This window comes from Myotis daubentonii, chromosome 16 (assembly GCF_963259705.1).
Source record: "Myotis daubentonii chromosome 16, mMyoDau2.1, whole genome shotgun sequence".
In the NCBI taxonomy this organism is placed as follows: Eukaryota; Metazoa; Chordata; class Mammalia; order Chiroptera; family Vespertilionidae; genus Myotis; species Myotis daubentonii.
This window is the reverse complement of record NC_081855.1, coordinates 54,243,568-54,268,254: the sequence shown is the minus strand read 5'-3', so window position 1 is coordinate 54,268,254 and position 24,687 is coordinate 54,243,568. Positions and strand designations below refer to the sequence as shown.

Here is a 24,687-nt window from a genome sequence, read left to right as displayed (position 1 = left end):
GCTCCCTGAGTCTTAATATACATTCTTAGTTGTTTTATTAGAATACAGTCCTAAGAATGGCATTACTGGGTTAATACGTATGAAGACTCGGATGTTTAATTTTAATACATATGACCAGTTGATTTTTGTGAAACCTTATGTCTTTTTATTTTTATTTTTTTTTAAATATATTTTATTGATTTTTTACAGAGAGGAAGGGAGAGAGATAGAGAGTTAGAAACATCGATGATAGAGAAACATCGATCAGCTGCCTCCTACACATCTCCTACTGGGGGTGTGCCCGCAACCCAGGTACATGCCCTTGACCGGAATCGAACCTGGGACCTTTCAGTCCGCAAGCCGACGCTCTATCCACTGAGCCAAACCGGTTTCGGCCTTATGTCTTTTTATACTCTCACCATTACCACCCCACCACCATCACTCAGTATTCGCTTGTTTTCATCTCTGCCAATACGGTCATTCAGAAAGAGGAGGCAGGGGAAGGTCTGTCACATGGAGTGATAGACACAGACAACTGGGCTACTCAATCTAGTTGTTCCAAGCAGGCCCACATGAAGGCCTGTCCTGGAAGATTTCTCTAAGACTCTTCAGCTTTCCTGATGGCACTCAAGCAGCGTGGAGGAGGCAGCGGGCAGGGTAGCTGATCTTACCCTGTAGGCAGTTGCTTTCCGGCAGTGGAGCAGCATTGCCAGAGTGGTTCCCTACAGCAGGTGACTGTCCACAGTGACCGTAATGACCATTTGTCACTTAAATTTGACAGCTCCATCACAGGGGGCAATGTGCAACCTATCAGGAGATAGCAAGTAAAGTGTGATTAAACAACTATGATTCCCTCTTTATTGAACACCAGTTAAAATAAAAACGGGACGATGACTTGGCTTACCATGCCTGCTTACATATTCTGACTTGCTCTACCTTTAACTTCTTGCTCTATTCCTGCACTGTTTGAAGTGGCCCTTTTTCTAGTTCCTCCAGACATGAATTGAATTTTCTGCATCGACCATGAAGCTAATTTGGAAATGTAGCTGTGCCTTCCATACCCAGCACATCAGCAGCAGCTCCCCTTAGCCCACTTACTGTGTACTTTTATTGTTGTTTGTGTACATGGTTCCCTTAGCTTATAAACACTTCTGAGGGTAGAAACTGTCTTTCGTCCTTTTTTAAAATTTCCATTGAAACTGTCTTTTTTAATTCCCATGGCAGCTTTCTAGCACAATGCTTTCAGTATAGTAAACACTTAAACATTAACTCAAGTGCAATTCAAAGAGGTAGTTCCTGTAAATCACTGTGACAATCTAGTAATGACAGACTATAGATCCTAGATTTTCATACCTTTATCCCCTTTCTCAATCCCCCATAACTAGCTCAATAATAAACCGGATTATTTGGCTGCTTAAGCATTGTGGACCTTGTAAAGCAAGGCTCTTTTTTTTAGTTCTTCATCCATGTAGTTGGTAGGATTTGGGTACTTCCTTCAGTGCTTTTGCCCTGTGACAAATGTCACTTTATATAAGAACTATCTCCTTAATGAATTCCGAAAGATAGAACTGATTTGAGGGTAATTTCAATCAGGGTCCCGGTAGGAAACCCAGGACACACTTAAATTGGCTAATTTGAGTAGACTTGAATAACGAGATTGTTTACAAGGTGTGGGCAGGGTTCCTCTGGAAACCACCAGAGATGATGCAGTGCCCAGAATTAGTAACCAGGTTACCGTCTTAAGGCCTTAAGAACACAGTGGGCCAGAAGGGAGGTGCCAGAATGTGGAGGAGGAAAGGACTGGGTCAGTAGGGCTACGACCTTCAGTTGAGGGTCCAAGACTGTCCACTGACACCTCCACAGAGGGAGCCTTCTGCAGGCCTTTCCATTGGTGGTACCCCTGGGAGCCAAAGAGCAAGAGAGCCTGTCTTTGTGGTCCATACAGATCCAGGGCACACAAAGAGAAGGGTAGGATGTGGGGAGGCAGGTGGAAAATACCAGCACAGGGGTACCATCTACCTTTTAAAAGTATGCTTTCTGCTCTGGCCAGTGTGGTTCAGTTGGTTGAGCATCATCCCATTCACCGCAAGGCGCAATTTTGATTCCTGGTCAGGGCACATACCCAGATTGTGATACATACAAGAGGCAACTGATCTATATTTCTCTCTCAAATCTATGTTTCTCCCCACGTCCTGCTCTCCTCCTCTACCTTCTTCTCTCTCTAAAATCAATAAAACATTTTAAAATTTAAATAAATAAAAATAAAATGATGTGTTTTATTCCTGGTGGCTTTAAACGAGAGAAAATTACCCAGCAGCTCTATAAAAAACGTTTTTCTAAAGCTTTTCAGAAAAAAAATGGTGGTCAAGAAGGAAGACTACTGAGCCACATGTAATCATCAATCCCTTTTGATTCCACCTCCCAAAAATATCTTGACTCTATCACCTTACCTCAACCGCACTGCCCCACCCCAGTCCAAGCACAGTCATCTTTCACCTGGACAGCTAGAGCAGTCCCCACCTGGTCTCCCTGCACTTCATTCCCACAGCCCAGTGCGGTGGGCGGGGTGCAATATGTGTGGTGAAAACAACTATTCTGTGCAAAACAGTTCAGTTGTGATACAGCATGGCTGTGCAGCAGCCCGGTGGGCAGGCCCCTCTGCAGCTAGATGCTCTGCTCAGGCCTGCTTTGTGCTGTGCCGGCCTGCTCCTCTCTGCTCCAGGGGGCCGGTCTCACCAGTCTTCAGTGGAAAGGGAAAGTGTGCTCCGACAGTGGAGTGTTCGAAAAATGCACAGCTGAGTGTCACTGCTCAGTGACTTCTGATTATCATCCTTAGCATACCAGCTTGAACTCACTCATTTGCATACTGCAGCCTTTCGCCTAGACACCACAGGAGATCCTGTGGGTCTCTCCTCAAATTCACTCTGACCGAGTTCGGTTCCCTAATCCTGTACTTAAACGAACACTAATCCACATTTTCACTCTAGTATTGTAATGATCTGTTTAATTGCTTGCATTCACCTCCCTCCTGGGAATAGGATGAGGACTTACGACTTCATGCCCAGTCCCTCTTTGCCACCAGACTCCTGATTTGAAGCTAGATTAACTGCCTCCGAAATGGAAAATGCAGTGGGAGGTAGCTTTCTTAAGTCAGAATGGTAGCGTTTTAGGTGTAAGGACCCCTGGCCTTGAGTTTTTCAGTCATAGCTCCTTATGCAGCTGTTGGCGATTAACTCGGTGACTGACGTTGCTTTGTTTTTTCTTTCAGTTACGTTCTTGGAGATGGCTCTTGGGTCACAGAATGGCTGTAAATTGACAGACCCTTTAGTTCACATCTTGAATCAATAAGGCCTCAAGTGAAATTTAATAAACTCTGTTGTCATCAATTGAGGGGGGTGTTGGAGCTCCTGTTTCATTTTATTATGCCGAAGCAACGGGCCTGAGTAGATAGATCCTGGAGGGCGAACCTGGTGAATGTGAGAGCAGGTTTGCGCATCGTCAGGAAATGGGTGACTGCTGCTCCCTTGGCCTAAGAGGCTTTGATTTTTATTTTATTGTGGGGTTTTTTGTTTGTTTTTGAGGAAAGGGTTGTAGAATTTGACCTAAGATTGAAAGCCTTCTGTTAGTAAAGAAGGTAATGACAGTAGCTAAATATACATTATTAAAGTAAAGAATTAGCCAAATTTGAGATTATTTTGGTTATTTTCAGTTAGGAAGTTCTGAAACCATTAGTAACGGTTTTGCTTTTCAACTTCAGGAAGCTCAACCAGTCTATTAGTGAATGGCCACCACCAGTGTGGCCAAGAGGACAGTTCATCTCTCCATTTGCTTGATAGCAAGTTGGTAAGTCCGCCACGTTCATTCCACTCACAGTCCTACACAGGCCGAGCAGAACGAAAGAGGCAAACAGAGAATATAAGCTAGTTCACACGTCATCCAGGAAGTTTTCCTGTATCCCTGAATGGGACTTAGGTCTTTCTCCTCGGTGTTTGGAACTCAGATATTTTCTGTTGAATTGATACTTACCATTGTACCCATAATTCCCTCTCTCCTGGCACTCATCACATGGTGTTGCAACTGGCACTTTACTGGGTTCTAAGCTCCTTGGGAGGCAGATCCATGTGTCAGCTCCCCTGGCTCGGGGCTTGTTGCATGGTACTTGCCCAGTACAGGCCAGCAAATGATTGCAGAATTTTACAAATGCACAGAATTTTCTTGAAACTCCCTGATGTCTATCTCTATGTCTCTTGTCTCTCTACCTCCTATACCCCCGCTGCAGTTGAAATTCTGGTATTCTGAGAGCATTTCACTCTTCTGTTAAGCAATCAACTACACCAAAATAATATGTCTTCCTTGAGTCAACAAAACACAAAAGACAGTTATTTTGAATGGAAACTCTTGGTACCCCTTTGGTAGAAAGAGTTTGTTTTGGGGTATTGCCTGTGCATTTAAGTTTCACTGCCTCTAGGTCTATCTGGGTGGAATAATAACACATAAGTGTGAACTATCTTCCTGTTTTCTTTCTTTTTTTTTTTTTTTTTTTTTTTTTTTTTTTTTTTACTTTTATTGATTTTAGGGAGGAAGGGAGAGGGAGAGATAGAAACATCAATGATGATCATTGATCGGCTGCCTCCTGCACACTCCCCACTGGGGATCGAGCCCACAACCCAGGCATATGCCCTTGATCAGAATCGAACCCAGGACCTTTCAGTTTGCAGGCTGACGCTCTATCCACTGAACCAAACCGGCCAGGGCAAACCTTCCTGTTTTCTTAAAATATCATGAACAGCTTTCTTATTGACAACTGAATCTGGAGAAATTGATAAGAATATCCAATTTGGTTTTTTTTATCAGAAAAGAAATATCCTGAATTTGGTTAGTACAAAATAGTGGTAGTAAAGATGTCAAAAGGAATTATATGTTATTAATGACTATGGTCCTCCATTAAATACTATAAAGGTGAAACTGAGGCAAGTGACCAGACATGTTGTAAGTTCTGAACTGAATCTTGAAAGATCCAAATATCTAAGGAAGAGGACAATCCAACCAGAAGGAAAACATGAGAGAAGTACACTGTGCTTAGAGGCTGGGGAGGTGACTGGCTTAACTGAACTGAAGAGTTCACTTTAGTGAAGTAGTGGGGGAGAAGGACAGATAAATAGGTCATGGCCAAATTACAGAAACTGGAAAGCCAAGCTAAGGGTAATTTGGGTTAAGGCTTTTTAATGGAAAAACAATGGTATTTGAAACTGATTTAGGGCACTAAATAGATTGAGGTAAAACCAATTCAGCCTTAAACTGTGATGCCTGGACATTTGGTGGGCCTTGGTCTCTTGATCCAGTGTTTCCTCTTCAAGCTTCTCCTCATTGATAGTGGCTGCTTAGAGAGAGTAGAAAAATCTAGCTTGGGCAACAGCAAAGGAGGTACTATTCAAATGGCAGCCATATAAAAGTGATGAATGATTTTACCAGTGGAAAGTTTTGGAATTTGGGGATTTTTTCCCTTCCCCTCTCTCCTTCCCTCCCTCTTTTTCATTCTTTTCCTTTTAAAATTGTTTCAAGGGCAAAACTTGGTGTCTGTCACTAGTAATCAGAAGGTAGACTTGACCAACAAATGCACTTGGACTTCTTTAGTTTGGTAACAGAAGTGTTTCCTAAAAGAAAATAGCATTAAAAAATCAAGGATTTAGGACTCCTGGATCCCAAAAGAAATGAATCGTGTGGAAATACCAATTTCAAACGGAACATGGCATAGATATTGTACTTTTGCTGAGAGAAGTCATTACCATACCGTAAACTACCCCCTTGATTTCATATCATTACATAAATACTTTTTTAAATGAATAGGTTTTCCTAAAACCATGTAATAAAACAGCATAATTTGATGTTTACACACAATTTTATAAACCTGCCAATATTAGGAGAGTTTTAAAACTTCAAAAATGCATCTTATTTCTTCTCAATTTCTGGCCTTTAAGGACCAACTACCTGTCAGGAGTCTTGACTGGGTCAAACAGTGCTTGGTGTATCGTTTCTTTGGTGGTTTTTTTTTGTTTTTTTTTTTTTCAGCATGGTGACTGGCCTGGCAATGTGAACTTGAGAACTGTTGCTCTCTGTGTGCCTGGATAAACAATTTAAGGTTTCTGGTAGGACCAGGAACTTTAATTATTAAACTACCTTTAAGTTGGTCATCTCATCATTAAAATTCAAAATAACTTATCTGCAGTGTGGGTGTTTTTCATGATTTGGCACACAGTAGACAGGCAGCGTAGCCAAGATGTTTTTCATGTTGAGCAAAAACTGTAACAGATGGAGGTGGTGATTATAAAGCACTTATTTAAAATGTTAGTAATGAATCAATGTAGTTTGAGGCCAAGTCAGTAATCCGTACTAAGGGAGCCTAAGTAAAGAGCGTTCTAATAGTCTCTAATATAGTATACACGGGCAGCTGAAGAGACTGATTTTAAATGGCTCTCCCAGGGCTGTTATTCTAGCCAGGGCCTAGAGAATTTTTCTTAGAGAGTAAGTCTTTAAAAAGCCTCTGTAAGTCATAGCAGTATATCAGTATTTTTTCTGTGGGGTTGATTGACCTTTGAAGAGCTGGGGAAACCTCGCCAGCTTATGTTGAATTCTGTGATGCAGAGACCAGCTATAAGTGGTATTTTGGGATTTTCTGTGTGTAAGAACTTAAATATGTAATTGTTTCCATCTTTCCTGCACAAATGCTTTTTACAAATTGCTTCACAAATTGATAAAACTTTGAATAATTTTCCCTGAAGAAATGTTGAACCCATGCAAGCTGTTAGAATTAGAGTGTATGTTGAAAGGTTTATTGGGACTACTTACTCTTCCACAACTGTACAGCTTATGTTTTTAACAAAGAAAAAAATCATGATTCCTTTTCTTATTTGTTTGTCTACAGATTAGTCAGGCAAGAAAATGTCTTAATATTTCAAAAGACAGCAACCTACAAACAAAATACTTATTTATCTACCATTTTACTAAAAGACACCTTTTTTCTATTATTTGTGTAGAATATTAAGTGCAGTTCTTGTTTCCCAGTATTGTATAAAAGGGAGAGGAAGGGAATGAACTATTGTAATCCTTGAATTCTGCATTTAAAATCTTTTTGTGAGTCAGCACAGAATCATGTGTTTTCAGAATAAAACAGGGCCCTCGTCCTGTGTTACCATGTGGCTGCCAGTGCCCATGGGCAGCATTACATCAACCATACCTAACTTCATGAAGGTGAAACTCAGCCCCAGAGCCCCCGTGTTCTGTTAGCTCTAATACTAGTGCTAATGTGTGCAACAAAGTAACTATGGGGAAGTCCATGTCCACTAGGACAGCTTGAGTGTGGCTCTGTGCTGATGGCTATGCTGCTGATTACATTTTCTCATGGAATCTGCTCAGTTGCCCTGGAGGCAGGTAGTGTTGCCACTTTATAGCTGGGTAAACCAAAATGCAGAGAATGGTCATTTGCACACTGTCGCATGTAGCTCATTGTTGATGAAAATGGAGTTTGGACCCGTGTGTTCATCCTCTTGTGTCCCGTGCTCCTAATGGGTCAGAGCCCTAAACCTTTGACCTCTAGCTTTTTCTTTCTTTCTCTCTCTCTCTCTCTCTCTTTCTTTCTTTCTTTCTATCTTTCTTTCTTTCTTTCTTTCTTTCTTTCTTTCTTTCTTTCTTTCTTTCTTTCTTTCTTTCTTCCTTTCTCTCTCTCTCTCTCTCTCTCTCTCTCTCTCTCTCTCTCTCTCTCTCTCTTTCTCTCTCTCTCTTTCTTTCTTTCTTTCTTTCTTTCTTTCTTTCTTTCTTTCTTTCTTTCTTTCTTTCTTTCTCTCTTTTAACTATATGGAAAGTTTCTATTTGGTATTGGTGTAGATGGGAATTTGCATTGCCTTTAGAACAGTCTCGGGTTGGAGTGAGGGACAGGAGCAGGAGCGATTAATGTTACCAGAATCACATACTATAGACAAGTAGACACGTGGAATGCTCTGAGCCAGCGGTCACCAACCGGTGGTCCGTGAGGTCCGAAAGGTTGGCAACCACTGCTCTGAGCTGTCCCTGGGAAGACAGTTTATTTCTGAGAATGTCCTTTCCCATAGAGTAGCGATGGTAAGTCGGCACTGTGGGGGTTCCTGAAGTCTCACTGTGTTATTTTCTGCTTCCCTCTGTATTTTGGGGGCTGTGAAAAACTTGTTCATCGAAACTTCTCTCTTCCTCCTTTCGTAACCTCATCTCTTGATCAATCTGCTTCCGTTAAACCAAAGTGTTTTGTGTGGCTTCAAAGTCATAACTTGAGGGAAAATGCAGGTTGGAATAGAACATGCAGCTGTGGGGTAATAGCTAAAAACATTCCTTGGAATTTTCAAAAACTGAATGAAAATTGGTTGTTGAACTCAGCCATTTATTTGTTAAGAAGTACTGACCGAGTGCACAGTAAGCTGCCTGCCTTCTGTCGTGGGGAAATGGTGGCAGGGGCAGCTTCCTCATTCTCAGAACTCTAGTCAGGCTTTTAAAATCACTTGTGAGGGATGTGAGCGTTCATCTAAAACCATAGCAAATTAAACAGTCTTTGTAGGTAGGTGCAGACTCGTCCACATACAGTTCTGGCCCTTTCTCTGCTCCACAGTAGACTCACTTATGTTAATTTGTGTCCTTTGCTGTTTTAAACGTGAATAAAACTTACTTTTAAAAATATCTTTTAAATTATGCCATCCTAACTGCAAGGCTTGCATGTGAAAGCTGATGTACCAGTGGAGCGGGTGGGTGGGCAGACCTGGCCCCTGACTCCCAGGGTGGCCTGCAGTTAGCAGGGACACTCTTTTTTTTTTTAAATCTTTATTGTTGAAAGTATTACAGATGTCTCCCTTTTTCTCCCATTGACCTCCTGGTTCATAGGTTGATGCTCAACCACTGAGCCACACTGGCTGGGCTTTTTTTTTTTTATAAACACATTAATTCCATATTTTCCTGCATTCTTGGGGGGGGGGGAAGAATATTAAACACCAAGTAATAATTTGTTTCTTTATTGATTAAGATATTAGATATGTGTTCTTACCCCCTCCCCCCCAATGTCCCTCCAATAATTTTTTTAAATATATTTTTTGGGGTGTGAAGAGAGCAGAGTGCCTGAAGAATGGCTCCTCTGTGTAGAACACATCCAACAGCAACTTGGGCTTATTCTTCACAGGTGGCAGGATGCTATGACTTTCCTGTGACATTATGCCCTATACATGAAAAAATATTTTTAATTGATTTCAGAGAGGAAGGAGAGAGAGATAGAAACATCAGTGATAAGAGAGAATCATTGATCTGCTGCCTCCTGCATGGCCCATACTGGGGATCAAGCCTGCAACCTGGGCATGTGCCCTGACGGAATCGAACTGTGACCTCCTGGTTCGTAGGTCAACACTCAACCACTGAGCCATGCCAGCCAGGCCCAAGTAATAATTTTGTTCTGCAGAAAATCATAGTTCTGAATTTGTACCAAGTCTGAAAATTGCCCTGGAGAGTGTGTGTGTGTGTGTGTGTGTGTGTGTGTGTGTGTGTGTGTGTGAATTGGGGGGGGGGGGGATTTTTAGGGGCAGGTTTGCCTCTTGGTAAAGATGATAAGAAGAATGTGTTGCTGTATGATCTGCCATAAAACAGTTGTCCTTAAATTATAAGTAACCTTTTTCATGTGATTACCTTATTCTGTTTTGATGACCAAATGGGTCTTAATCACCTCCTGACTCTCCTCTGTTCTTTCAAGAAATCTTTAGAGTAAGTATACAACTCACTGTTTCAGGACTTTTAAAGACATTTTGAAAAATTTGTTCATAAGCCTGAAGTTTTTTATTTTTTTATTATTATTATTATTACTATTATTATTAAATAATGCTTTATAATATAATTGCTAGGCCACATTTACCCCTTCTTTTTGGTAGATAAAATCTTGGTTTTAAGCAGCTTTTAAAATAGCGCCTTTGCTCTCAGGCTGTTGAGTCTGCTGTGACGTATGTGGGGTGGCAGCTGCCTCCCGAGGTCACAGCGTCTTATGTGATGCTGGTGGCTCAGCCTTACTGCTCAGACATGCCAGTGTCATCGTAGCAGGGAGCACCTTAAAGACACTCCCAAACCATCATCTTCCGTGTGCACTTTGTAATTGTCTAGAACAGAACAACTTTGCTGGCTACAGCACAGGTTACTAGTTTTGAAATGCAGACTTTAAAATTAGGAATGTATTTGATATATATTAGTTTGTATCATCATAGTATTCAATAAAATAAAAATTTTTTGAGGGAAAAGCAATGTTAAAAAGAAACAAGTTTTCACCACGGAAGCTGATGGGGCTTACCAGTAGCTGATTTTTTTCTGAGCTCTCAAATTCACACTGGCAGAATCTACCACTTTATCTCGCACACTTAGACTCAGTCGCCTACAGGCAGGGCCAAAGGTTAACCAGCCTCAGTGTTGTAAAACTCCTCAGGACATAACTTCTGGTTCTGAGAGAATTATCTGTGAGGCTCATTTAATGCTGGGCTATTTGCTGGTTAGCTCTCAGTCTTATCTAAGGTCCTGTCTCACTCTGAAATGCCTATACATACACATCATACACTCTGAAGCAGTCTAGATTCTAATTTGGCAATGAGTACAGCATTGTTCAGTACCTTGAATAAACCATTTGTAAAGACTTTTACCAACTTCCTTTTAGAACTTTGCTGGGTAGTGTACGTTGACTACCACTGACTAGTCCATCAGCATTTTTCTGGGTTCACCGTTTTGGAGTTTGGCTCACATTTCTATCTTCTCCTTTAAGTTACCAACTTTTTAAAAATGCCCCCTGCTGCCCTAACTGGTTTGGCTCAGTGGATAGAGCATTGACCTGTGGACTGAAAGGTCCCAGGTTTGATTCCGGTCAAGGGCACGTACCTTGGTTGTGGGCACCTCCCCAGTGGGAGGTTTGCAGGAGGCAGCTGATCGATGTTTCTCTCTCATCGATGTTTCTAACTCTCTATCCCTCTCCCTCTCTGTAAAAAAAAAATCAATAAAACATATTTTTTAAAAATGCCTCCTGCCCTTTGCTGTTTGTTAGAAATCTAGAATTCAAAGGACAGCCTTTGTTCTATACCTAGATCTGTCCTGCAACATACAATACTCTACAGATTACAGAGTCATGATCTAGCCCAGTGGTCGACAAACTGCGGCTCGCGAGCCACATGCGGCTCTTTGGCCCCTTGAGTGTGGCCACGAAGTTTCAATCGCACTGTACGTGCGCGCCTACATGTGGTATTTTGTGGAAGAGCCACACTCAAGGGGCCTCAGTTTGCCGACCACTGGCCTAGCCTATCCGTGGAACTAACAGGGAGCAGGATTGGAGAGAACACTCGTTGGGGATCTGAAAACATACCTGAGTCACTGCTGGAAACCTGGAGTAGTCAGGTCCCATTTCCGAGTCTGTTCACTCAGTGTTTGCTATTTTCTAGAATCTTCACTCCCATACTGATATGTTACTTTCCCCATCATCCTCCCTTCTGCTGTTCTGCTGAAGGTTTAATGCTAGATGCTTGGGAGTCTGAACTCTCATTTCCAGGGACAGTTCCTTTTTCTTTTTAACTCTCAGGGTTGACATAATGCTTGAAATTTCAAGCAGATTTTCTTGCATCCATGTACCTGATAATACTTCAAATAGCACCTTTTACAAACAAACCTAACGGCAACATAATTGCCTTAGTGGCTGCCCTTTTAAGAGTGAAAAGGACATAATTGTGTGTGTTTTTCTTATTTCTTTTTAGGTTTTGAATGAAGAATGTGATCAGAATTGGTACAAGGCAGAACTCAATGGGAAAGATGGCTTCATTCCCAAGAATTACATAGAAATGAAACCACATCCGTAAGTTGGCCCCTACTGTCTCCCAAGGGTCAGACCTGCTTGCTTGTTTCCAGTAATGTTTTTAAACTGAAATGCGTGTTATACTTTTATTCAGTCTTCCCAGGGAATTAACAAAGCATATTGATTTTGCATATTCATGTTAATAATAGTATATAATGATAATATAACAGTCAATAATAAATAGTGTATGTTTCAGATTAATAGTATTTGCTGATGATCTTTCAGTAATGAAACAATTGTTTCATTTAAAACAATAGTTTATATACTATTACATAATAATAGTATATATGTTTTTGATTATTAATAACTATCAGTGATCTTCAAGTAATAAAACAGTTTTGCAGGTCCATAATTCTTTTTCTAAGAAACCCATAGGGCCAGATGTTTCATAGTTCTGTATTTTTGTTTTTTAGTTTTAGAAAGGGTACTAATCACAGGGTTTTATATTGATATGTTTGATTTTCATATGAGACCATATCTTAATAATCTTTGTATCCTCAGAGCACAATGCTTGGCCTATAATGGGTTCTCAATAAATGTTTATTGTACTCACTGCCCTTGCTCTCCACTTAATGTTTCCATTTCAGAGAAAGCAAAATGCTCTTACTTTAAGCTACTGAGAGCAGTGAACTTTTTTCTTTTCATTTATTTTTTTCTAGAACTCCTCCTGTTCATAATGATATGTGACACAGTGGGACCGTGGGAGCCCTAACAATCACTGTCCTCCCACCCTCACTGACCACCTCTCTCATTGGTCCCGCTCCTACCCCTAAAGCAGTCTTTTCGTGCTTAGTGTGTCAGGGGAACTGAGGCTTCCAGTGCTCAGACTAGATTGCCGCTGAGGCATGAAGTTCTTTCCATCTACTCGGTTTAACACAAGTGATAAGACTTTTAGATAACTTGACCCACTTTGAGTATCAGCCCATTTGTCCCTCTCCCCCATTGTTACGCTCTAATGTGTACCAGCATTTCTCTTCCTTCAAGTACTAGAGCAAGATATTAACCACACCATATCTTACACAGAGCCCACATCATCTAACATCGTCTGCATCATGTTACACAGAGCTTACCTCACCTGGCACAGAGCTTACAGTGTCATAGAATTAGAAGGGACCTTTAAGATTGTCTAGTTTATTCCTCTTTATCCTACAAATCAGGAACACTTCTAGTATTTTTATTTCAATGCTAGTAATTTATGAATATAGTTCTCATTATAAAAGACTCATAATATAGAAAACTCTAGAGCAGCCGTGGGCAAACTACGGCCCGCGGGCCAGATCCGGCCCGTTTGAAATGAATAAAACTAAAAAAAAAAAAAAAAAGACCATACCCTTTTATGTAATGATGTTTACTTTGAATTTATATTAGTTCACACAAACACTCCATCCATGCTTTTGTTCCGGCCCTCCGGTCCAGTTTAAGAACCCATTGTGGCCCTCGTGTCAAAAAGTTTGCCCACCCCTACTCTAGAGCAATGTATGAGTTTCTGCCCATACATATACCCTTTTCAGAGGTAACCGCCACTTAATAATTAAATGTGGGCCAAATGCTACCTTAGGAACTGAATCTGTTCTAAAAGATTATTCACTTTCTATAAAATGAAACAAATGACGCAGGAGCTTCACCATAAAGCTATCTGTTGGTCAGTAATTCTTACAGTTCTTACTATGTGGCAGAGACTGCTAGGTGCTGGGAAGTTACGTGCAGTAGTTACATTGTGGACGAATGCAATTTCCATGTCGTTAATATGAAGCTCTTTGAGAGGTCACACCCAGAAAGCCTGAGCCTGGACAGAAGGCGGGGTTCCCTGCAGTTGGGAATGGGAAGACACCTTTATCTACAGACATTTCTGTAATGAAATTGTGAGGCACTCAAATATACCTCTTTTACTTCAGAAGACAGGCACCTTATAATGGCTCAATAGGAGTTTCATTGAATGATTTATAAGGTGAAAACCAGTCTAATTTATAAACTTTTAATTCTAGTTTTTGTTTGGAATTTGTACTGTCTTATAACTTCTATGAGTTGGGTCTCTCACCACGCCCCCCCCCCCCCACCACCACCACCACTACCAGTTTTTTGTCTTAGATTCCTTGGAGAATTTGTCTTCATTTATACTCCTGGGAAGTATACTAAGCACTGCTTTGCATTCTTATAGCCACTTAACATCAGTGTTTGCTTTGGGGGCTGTGCAGGCTTTTCATGGACAGATGATGGAATGCAATGGGGCGCAGGGAGAAGCTGTTGGGTAGTGGTTACCGGGAGTGGGTGGGGCTCCTTGGATCGCAGTGCTCCCTCCCTCCCTCCCTCCCTCCATCCATGGAAGCCAAGTAGCATGTGCAACCTGTTCATTCAGTCCTTCCTCAGAATGGAGCAGGGCTGGCTAACCTGTAAAATGCAGATAATGAATATTGTGGGCTTTGTGGGCCACATGCAATCTCTGTCATGACACGTACACCTCTTCTTTTGAATTTTTTAAAACAGCCTTTAAAAATTTTTTAAAAACAGTCTTAGATTATGAGCCATACAAAAACTGGGCAGATTTAGGCCAAGGGCCATGGTTTGCTGACACCAGCGCTAAATCCAATGATAACAAAATCAACTTAAGTTCCTTTTCATTTTCATATTTCCAGGCTGAAAGGGAATTCAACAGAACACCACGCTGTAATTTTGTGTTAAACTATTAGGAAAATAGAAGACTCCTGGCCGGTGTGGCTCGGTTGGGTGTTGTCTCCACCGCAAGGTTGCCGTTTGGATTCTCACGTAGGGCGCATGCCCGGGTTTCGGGCTTAGTCCTGGTGGGGGCAGATGGGAAGCAGCTGGACAGTGTTCCACTGTCATATTGATGCTTCTCTCGCTCCCTCTCCTTTCCCCTCTAAAAATCAGTAAATATATTTTTAAAAAAGAAAAATAATAGGAAAGGCTACCTTTCTTAGAAAGTAATGGTCACTGACCTGATTGGTTGGCTAGCCTTTAGGGAGAGTCACTCTCACGCCTGGTTTCTCACAATAAAGAACTTTGATTGAATAATTGATCAGGAAGCATCCAGCCCAGTCAGGTATGGTTCAGTGGTTGAGCGTTGACCTATGAACCAGGAAGTCACAATTCAATTCCCAATCAGGGCACATGCCCAGGTTGTGAGCTTGACCCCCAGTGGGGGGTGTGCAGGAGGCAGCCAATCAATGGTTCTCTCTCATCATTGATGAGATGTTTCTCTCTCTCTCTCCCTCTCCCTTCCTCTCTGAAATTAATTTTTTAAAAAGGGAGCATCCAATACAGGTGCTCTTCACAGACTCTGGCTGAAAATGTACTCCACGGTCTAAGTGGGTTGCTAAATAAGAGCATGGCATTGTACCTATGCTGTGGCTGGTCTTACAGGCATGTTTCATGTTACAGGGCTGCTCTGCAGCTGGATACCAATAAGTACAGTTAGTGTCCATTTCATAGCTGTGGGAGAGCACAAAGTACCAGTCTCTTCTCCCCTCTTCCCTCCCTTCCTCTTTTTCACCCCACCCCAAAACCTTTGGTTTCTGTTAGGAAGAGGGAAGTTTAAAATGGAGTATGACCTAATATAGCATTTGAGTTAACAAATTAAACACAGACTATAAAGTGATTGTTGGCATTAGTGTTGCAGGATGAGTTGTAGATACTGGGGGTGGATCCAACTATGAGCTTTCACATTAAATGCATGTGGGTGGGGGGCCTATGGGGTGCAGTAAAGAATTAAATTGCAAAAGAAGCGCCTCCTCCCATTAGCTTCTCCTTTGCTATTTGTATAATAGCAGAGATGGTATAGACCCATCTTTCTAAAAGTTTTTAAATTTTTGAACAGAGCCATGTGGTTACAAATAAATACCACCATTAAAAGAGGCTAATCAAATTTATAAACAGCATAAAATGCTATGGAAATGTAGGTTGATAGTATTTAAATGTTGTAACAGAGTAATAACATTCTTCATATAGTCTAATAGTCCTTATATTGTGAGACATCCTTGGCGGGGTGAGGGGGGATGTGTGTGTGTGCGCGCAGCACGTGCTTAGTAAAAATAGGAGCAGATACAAAATAAATATTTACTTAATAAAGTCTCCAACTAATTTTCTATGTTTCAATCTGTGTGCTTTTAATGGAGGTATGTTTACTTTGTAAAAATTCCAATTAGTAGTGTACTTTACTTCACTAAAGTTTTTGTTCTTTAATTGAAAATAAAATTGAGTTAATTTTAAACTGGGGGCAAGAAAACCCTGTAGCCATATTTGTCTGTCTGTCTGTGCACCGTAAGGGAAGGTCTAAAAACACACACATGTAACTGCCAACAGTTGAGGCCTCTGGGGAGTTTGAGCGAGGAGCCTTGCTTATTATATTTACTGAATGCACATCTCGGGTATTTTAATTTATATTTATTACTTTTAAAAAGTAGGAAAGGAAAGAAAATGCCTGCTGCTAGGGAGATCTTGGAGGTTTTAGGAGGAAAGAATGTGGCTGTTGAGTAACTTCACCCCACCCCAGGCAGATGCCTATGGTGCGAGTACATTATAAACTTGACAGTACCAGAGATTAAAATAGAAAACATTCAGATGGTCTCAATACTGTTAGCTCTCCTTTCATAACTGGAGCGCGTCCTGTTTTATTAATATGTGATTTTTCTTGTATAGCCTGACTTCCAGGCACTGGAGGACTTACCCTTGAATTATTCATAGAAGCAGGAAGATAGATTGTACCAGCTCCTAGCAGCTTGGCATTAGAGAAGCAAAATGGGAAAGACACATGTAGGTAGATTTAGGAATGTTTAAAGGTTACTAATGGCAACTTCTGAATGTTAATTACCATTTAAGGAGTTCAATGAAGCAGACAGGTCTTTTTAAAAAATACATGTTTTTATTGATTTTTTTAAAATTTTTATTTTCTTTTAGAAAGAGAGTAAAAGAGAGGGATAGAGACACAGAAATGATGAGAGAGAAACATCATCAATAGGTTGCCTCCTGCACTCTCCTCACTAGGGATCAAGTCCGAAACCCAGGCATGTGCCCTGACCGGGAATTGAACCGTCAACCTCTTGGTTCCTGGGACAACATTCAACCACTAAGCCACACCACAGGGCAGACAGGTCTGCATTAGCTCTAAGAAACATAGCTGCTTTTAAAAAAATAATCATAACAATATATTAAAGACAACTTTGAAAAGAGAACATTGTTTTCGCAGCTTATCCATCTTAATTAGTTTGGTTTTTATGTGAAATACTTAGGCAGCTGTGACTTTAAGCTTTTAAAGTGTTCTCCTCCTCTTCCTCCTGGTAAGTGATAGGCCAGTTGCTCACACAGTTTTCCATGAATTCACCCTCTTTCTTGTCGCCAAGGTGAATTAGCATTGAGAGCAAAAGAATCTAACTTGCTCCAAATGAAAAATCGACTTTTGCAACTAGCTGCCTATTCACATGATAAATAAATTACGATGTTCCTGATGGCTCCTAAAAGGTAAACTTGGAGCAGGGGCAGCAGAGACTGGCTTTGAGCCGAAGGCCAACCCTGGTTACTAGTGGAGGCTGCCCTCTCACAGCCTGAACCTCTTCCCTTCGGGCTGTTACAAGAAGTAACCCTGTCTCCAGCCTCTGGGCCTTCCCGCTTTCCTGCCCCATTTCCCACCCTAGCAAAGCTGCAGCCTTATCAGATGGCAGCAAGAAGGAGCCTGTCTCCCCTCTGCTTCAGTCGGTACCTGGGACTCGGACTTGCAATGAGTCAGTTGGGAGCCCAGGGGGCTTTGGCCCCGGAGGCCCATTTGTAAGTGTCTACCTTTACAGGAAGAGTGCCTTCTGAGTCACTTTCTGGAGAGCGGGGTAGGGGAGGGTAGAGGAAGGCCTTTGAAGGGAGATAGTCCATCTCTCAAAGGAGGGCCTGACGGAGCGGCGTGATTGGGCATGTTGAGACTGAAGGGTAAAGAGGGAGGCCCTACCCCTGTCAAGGAGTGTTGTTACATTTCCAAGGCTGCATATCCCACTTCTTTCTGGGGAAGCAGATGTTGACCGGCTTGCCTTCCTTCCTTAGGTGGTTTTTTGGCAAAATCCCCAGAGCCAAGGCAGAAGAAATGCTTAGCAAACAGCGGCATGATGGGGCCTTCCTTATCCGAGAGAGTGAGAGTGCTCCTGGGGATTTCTCCCTCTCTGTCAAGTAAGTATTTCCTGTGTTGGTTGCCGGGATCCTTGTCTCCCGATGACCTGAGTTGTGAAGCCATAGGCCAGGTGTCTGATGACACACACCAAAGGTTGCAAACTGGTAGTATCTTACAAATCAGGAGATTTTACATTAAAATACTGCTTTCTGGCCCCTCTTAAGAATGTGTTCTAGCAGCACTGGGTTTCGATTCCCCATGGAAGCAGTCTAGTAGCTGAACAGCAGCAGCACTTTGGACCGCACGTGCTTGCCAGTTTTCCCTAATCCCCACCACTCCCTAGTGTCTCCTTACACACAGCTCTCCTCACTCCTCACCCTGTCCTCTGGGATCCTGCAGCTCTCTCTAACAGCTGCCTTTTTGAGCCCCCACCAGGCATCTAGCTTCAATCTACCAGCAACAGCCTAGGCCTGTCACATTAATTTAAAAGGTCTTACAGGGGGTTGGGGTGTTGTTGGTTGGGTTTTTTTGGTGGTTTTTTTTTTTTTTTTTTTTTTTTTGCGTTTCCCTGTGGTAAATTTAAATGTGGGAAGGAGTTGGTGAACAGAGACTAGAGAAGGCAGGAAGTTGTATCACCCTGGAGTCACAGAGAATATAAATTGGAACTTAGAAGATTCTAAGCAAATCAGCCCCCACTTGTGACATAAGAATATTTAATCAAATTGTCATTTCCATATGCATTTGATTCATCCTTTTCTAAAAGTTAATAACATAGAATCATAGGAACCCCAACCCTAAGAATCTTACAAACCAGTTCATTTATATGATAAAGCAGTGATTCGTTTTACTTTTTATTTTGTGTTAATCGTCACCTGAGAATATTTTTTCCATTGATTTTTAGAGAGAGTGGAAGGGAGGGGAAGAGACACACAGAGAGAAACATCCATGTGAGAGTGCTACATGGATTAGTTGCCTCCCACACTCGTCCCAACCAGGGGCTGGGGATCGAGCCTAAAACCAAGGTACATGCCCTTGACCAGAATCGAACCCGGGACCCTTCAGTCTGCGGGCCAATGCTCTGTCCACCGAGCCAAACTGGCTAAGGTGTAAAGATTTTTTTTCTGTTTCAAAAATTAATTGAATATCTTGTTTCATTTTAAGACCAAATATATGGTTAAAGTATAGATCTTTTAAAATATAAATTTAAATTTAGAATTTTTTTTTTCAGTGAAGATACGGGAGGTGATTTCAGGTGGCGTTTACAATACCTTACAGATATGTTTCCAGCATAGTTTTTAGTCTCAACATGAAAAAGTCAAACTGGATTTAATAATAAGTTTTTCTCTTCTAACAATGGCTTTTTTTAGTAGACTTTATTTTTTAGAGCTGTTTTAGGCTCACAGCAGAGGTGAGTGGAAGGTACAGAGATTTCCCCTTCACCCCCACACTCCCCCATGCTTTTGGTGCTTGACTAAACATGCAAATGAGGGTCTGGCGAAGAGCACCTCAGATGCGAGTGTCAGTGTGCTTCTTCTTAATTTGTTTTTCATCATCTGTTTTCCTTACATTTTATCCTGACCCAATTGTAAATGAAACAGCATCGGACGGGGAGTGCGAGCAGCCAAGAAACTCCCTGGGCTTCCCCATAGCCGGGCGTGCTCAGCTGGGGCCTTGTCTGGTTGCCACTGATCACGGCACATGGCAGGAGGCTCCCACACCCCTCCCTTTTCTCAGATAAAAGGTTGAAAGAGTCATGTATTTATTGTTTTAGAAATAATATTTGAAACCAATGTCGCTAACCATTTTGATCAACACAAACACCTTTCCAAAGGAGGTGCGAGAATCCCCGTCTCCGAGGCGTTCTTTAGTTTCAAGATGTTGTGAGTCTGTGGTGGGAAACACTGCGGTCCTTTCAGAACCGAGCTCGCTGCACGTGGATGGACTCTGTGGGGCCAGATGTGTCCTCGAATACGTCCTTCCTCATAAAGCTTTCTCCCAGTCCTTCTCTTTTCTCGCTTGAAATAGCAGAACTGCAGGCCTTTCGTCATGACATCGATGAGATGTGGTTGAAACTTAACTCTTGCTTAGACAGTCCGCCCATGGTAAAATCGGGTTGTTTGAAGTCATCCCCTAAAGTCACAGAACCTGTGGACGACAGTCAAGTGAGGACTTACTGTTCCTAACACTTTGCATCTCCTCAGTGGCTTCCTGGGAGCTCGGTGCTGCCACCTTCTGGGTTGTTTAGTTTCTTTAGCTTTAAGACTGTCGGTCCAGAAGAAAGACTAGTTTCATTCATTTAACAAACCTTCTTAGATGCCTTTTGAGGGCTGGGCAGTGAGTGGGACAGGCAGAGCCTTTGTGGAGCTGCTGTGCTGGCCTCGTAGCGCTGTGATGGTGGGCCACCCCGCTCAGTCAGCTCTGCGTGGGCCCGTGTGGAAGGGAGCACTTACCTTGATCAGGTGATAGAGGAGCCTTTTCGGGGGCCAGGAGGGCTGCCTGGACCTCTTTATTTATTGTCCCAGTAGATTATTTTGTTCTGAGACCTTTTCCCCATGAGTAGAACTAAAATTCCTGAATAGAACACATGACTTGCCCGGCTGGTGTGGTTCAGTGGTTGAGCATCAACCCAGGAACCAAGAGGTTGCCAGTTCGATTCCCAGTCAGGGCACATGCCCAGAATGAGGGCTCAGTCCTCAGTGGTGGCCTTGCAGGAGCAGCCAGTGGATGACTTCCTCTCTCATTGATGTTTCTCTCTATCCCTCTCCCTTTCTCTCTCAAAAAAAAAAAAAAAATCAATGAAAAAAATATTATTAAAAACAAACAAAACACATGACTTTACCCAGGTACAGAGAACTATTGAACGTATGTCCAGTTTCTCCTCTGCATACCTCATTCCCTTTTCCACCTTTTATAAAAGTCTTTAAAAATCACATAAGATTTTATTTATTTTAATCACCCAAGATTTTAATTTTTCTTAATGTTATTATTATTATTCTTTTTTGCACTTGGAAATGTAATTAAATCACACTCCTTGCCTTAAATAGGCTGTTTCTTTCATTTGGTACCATGTGGGGCATGCCATCCCTTAGGACTTTTATTTATAAATGTCTTCAGAATTAGACTGGTGGACAGGGTTTCCTGCCTGGCAAGGGTGTTTCATGGTGTCACTGGGAGTCATCAGTCCTAATGGAGGGGCCTCGGGAACTCTGTGAGCATCCTAACCCTCCAGTCAGGAGTCGCGCTGTGTGGCAGCCCTGGGCCGTGAGGAGTGTGGCCTCCTTGATGGGCAGGTGGCCTGGGCTTAACCAAGGCTGAGCCCCCTAACCTGGTCTCCTATCTATTCCCTGCCTCTCCCCAGGTTTGGAAATGACGTGCAGCACTTTAAGGTGCTCCGAGATGGAGCTGGAAAGTATTTCCTCTGGGTGGTGAAGTTCAATTCTTTAAATGAGCTGGTAGATTATCACAGATCTACATCCGTCTCCAGAAACCAGCAGATATTCCTCCGGGACATAGAACAGGTGCCACAGGTAAGCCTCAGAGAGAGAGGTGGGTCATCCTTAGCAATGAAAACAGCTCCTCAGGCAAGCAGGTGCCTCTTCAAAGGATTGCTTCTGGGGCTTCCACACTCAATGATCAAAGTGTTACCCTTAATTCATGCCAACGATTCGAATCTGAAGTAAGTAAAATAAAATAGGTTTGCCTTCTCCAGAGGCGGCTCCTCCGGGCACTGCGTTGCCCGTTGCCCACCTGCAGCCCTAGGAAGGAGGGTCTGTAACACACTCTCCAGTACCCTTCCCCTGGAAGCATATTGTGCGGAGAGTCCTACCTGGGAGGGAGGGAGGCTCACTCTCCCTTCTCTATTCCAAGTCCTGCAACCCTACCATGTGCCCGCTGAGCACACCTCGTCAGTCACGCTCTGGACTTTCTGACCCTATAAAACTGTCAGGACTTTACAAGTGATACAGTGGTAGGAACTGAAGCATTTTCCAATCCTGGGGTGTTAAACCAAACCTGATGGCCATTTCCAAAGTTCTTTCCCCTTAAAGCAGCGCTTGCCACTCTCTACTTAACAATACGGCACAACTGGCCACCAAAGTGAGACCTGCCCTAATAATTTCTGAGCATTGGTGAAAAGTCACACTGTCCCATGTAAACTTAGAACATGTACAAATAAAGGGGGGTGGGGGGTGGGGATTTACTGCGGGAAATGTAGAAAAGTTGGCACTCCTCTGTAGGCCCCCCATAACCAGTCCCACTCAGGACTGGCCACGCTCAGGACGCAATGTGTGTGTTTCTCCCTGCCCCTCCTCTGCAGCAGCCGACGTACGTCCAAGCCCTCTTTGACTTTGATCCCCAGGAGGATGGAGAGCTGGGGTTCCGTCGGGGAGACTTTATCCACGTCATGGATAACTCAGACCCCAACTGGTGGAAAGGGGCTTGCCACGGGCAGACCGGCATGTTTCCCCGCAATTACGTCACCCCCGTGAACCGGAACGTCTAAGAATCAAGAAGAGATTATTTAAAGAAAGTGAAAAATTTAAACACATACAAATGAATTAAATCCATGAGCTGCCTCTGACAGCAGCCTGAGCAGGAGCTCCGAACACCTGGCGGGGTCACCTGGTGACCCTCTCACTTTGGTTGGAACTTTGGGGGGTGGGAGGGGGAGTTGGATATAACAATGCCAAAACTTACCTATGAATTAAGAAAAAGAGTTTTTATTACAAGTTTTCACTGCTGCTCCTAGTTCTCCTTTGTCCTTTTTTCATCTTTTTTCTCTTCTGTCCATCAGTGCATGACGTTTAATGCCACATATAGTCCTAGCTGATGCCAATAATAAAAGAAAAGAAACCAAGTGGGCTGGTATTTTCTCTATGCAAAATGTCTGCTTTAGTCAGAATGACTGAAAGAACAGCCACTGCTGGGTTTCCATAGAGACGCGGGGGGTGGGGGAGTGACGGCTTACTCTGTGCCCGAGGGGGCAGGACGGGACTCTGCCCTCCAGCCCCTACCATGTATTTTGTCAGAGTTGGACATAGAGGGGCAAAAGGAAGGCGGGTTGCCCCCATGCCTTCCTGAGAAAGTTAAACTGCAAGCCTGTCTCTTTCCGGCATTGCTTTCCCTCCCAAATGGCATCACTGAGCATGTTGTTTTCATAGTGCCTTTTTCCTTACTTCAAGGGTTGCTTCTGAGTGATGTTTTCTGTTTGTTTGGTTTACAATAAGTTAAAGACAGGCCAGAGCTTTTCAGCCCATGTGTCGCCTAGTCTGTGTAAATGCCTTTCCCTCAGTGGGGGGAGCACAGGTGGAGAAGAGCAGGTGCAGGCAGAAGGCAGAAGTGGAGGGTGTGGCCTGCTGCCTGTCCTGAGCCAGGAGTTGCTCAGGTTCGGCTTTAATACTTGTGAGCCCCGGGAGGTGACAGGAGTGGAAGCCCGTGTCTGGTCGCTGCCCAGGGAGCAGTGTGGCAGCTGCCGGGGCAGGAGGACAGGCTGCAGCTCTGCCCACACTGGACTGGGTGTGGCTGAAAGAGGGTCAGCGTCCTTGACTTTGCCATCTCAGGTGTTGTCTGCCCCCCTCCTTAATCCCCAGAGACCCCTGACTCAAACCCTGGAGCCAGCAAGTTTCAAACACAGGAAAGCCGGAGGAATTTAGACTGTCGCTCTCCCTCGGTCAGGATGCGCCGTGTTCCTACATCCAGGATGCAGTGGAAAGTGAGCTTCACTTCATCTTTCTTGCTCTGCAAACCAGGGGTCCTGTTCATGCCTTTTCTCTCTCGTGTCCCCACCCAACCTGCCCAGGTGAGCCTTCGGGCAGCGCTCACGAAGCAGCTGGGTTGTTTTCCTGTCTCCGTTCGCAGCGGGCTGTGTGTGTAGCTGCTCCTCCCCAGCCCCCCAGAACTCAGTGTCTCCAAAAAAGCAGGGAGAGCAGGAAGGGAAGACTGGAAATGTAGGCAGGCCGAGTCCACGGAAGAGCTCTCTGTCCGCCTCCTGTGCCAGCTGCTTGGCCCTCGGAGCCATGTGCCTGTGAACTTTCTCCACCCAGTCCCTCCCCACAGCACAGCCGGCCCGGAATTGGTGGCTGGTGACAGCCTTGGGTTCTGAAGCGGTCGTCGGAGTCTCCTGGCCTCTGGTCATGGAGCTGGACTCAGAGGCCCAGGAGGTGCTGCTTCTCTGGACAGAATTCGGCCTCTCCTCGCTCCCTCCCTGATGGTAAAGGAATCTGGCATTCTGCACCTGGACCACGTGATTGTTTTATTTTGGAATTGGTGTATATCATGGAGCCTTGCTGAACTAAGTTTTGTGTGTATATATTTAAAAAAAAATCAGTGTTTAAATAAAAAGACCTATGTACTTAATCCTTTAACTCTGCGAATAAAACTTGGTAGTTAGTGATTAACTGTGAATAATAAACCTACAATGACTTCTTCACTCTGTATCTTTTTTTGCCTTCGCCTTAAGATAAAAACCTAAAAACTGTCAGGGAGTCGGGACTCGTGTCCTTATTTCTGACTCACCAGCCCCTTGGGGGGGTGGGGGGAGGCCAGGATCCCTGGGCCCCTGGAGGAGCGATGCCCACCTGGGCTCTTGGAACACTGGGGGAGCTTGTCCACAATGCAGATTTCCAGGCCCCGCCCTCACACACTCTAGATTGGGGTGGAGGGCACAACAGGTGTTCTTGTCGTTTCTGATGGAAACCGTAGACCACACTTTGGGAATTGTGGGGACGAAGAG

At 43.3% G+C, this 24,687-nt stretch overlaps 1 protein-coding gene and 1 non-coding gene across 6 annotated transcripts in view; both read left to right on the top strand.

The window, feature by feature from the left end:
• The window catches only part of GRB2 (growth factor receptor bound protein 2), a 61,601-nt gene extending 37,217 nt beyond the window's left edge, over positions 1-24,384 (top strand). For 3 of the 5 annotated variants that reach the window (XM_059671207.1, XM_059671209.1, XM_059671211.1), the window contains 4 exons: positions 11,757-11,854; positions 17,894-18,016; positions 21,316-21,484; positions 22,273-24,384. In XM_059671207.1, the coding sequence (XP_059527190.1) occupies positions 11,757-11,854; positions 17,894-18,016; positions 21,316-21,484; positions 22,273-22,458 (576 nt within the window). In that variant the 3' untranslated portion in view covers positions 22,459-24,384. The remainder of the gene's footprint in view (positions 1-11,756; positions 11,855-17,893; positions 18,017-21,315; positions 21,485-22,272) is intronic. The other 2 variants (XM_059671210.1, XM_059671212.1) reach the window with 2 other exon arrangements.
• LOC132219479 (small nucleolar RNA SNORA11) lies at positions 9,089-9,217 on the top strand. Its single transcript, XR_009449480.1, has one exon. It is a non-coding gene; the product is annotated as a small nucleolar RNA SNORA11 (small nucleolar RNA).
• Positions 24,385-24,687: the final 303 nt, after the last annotated feature.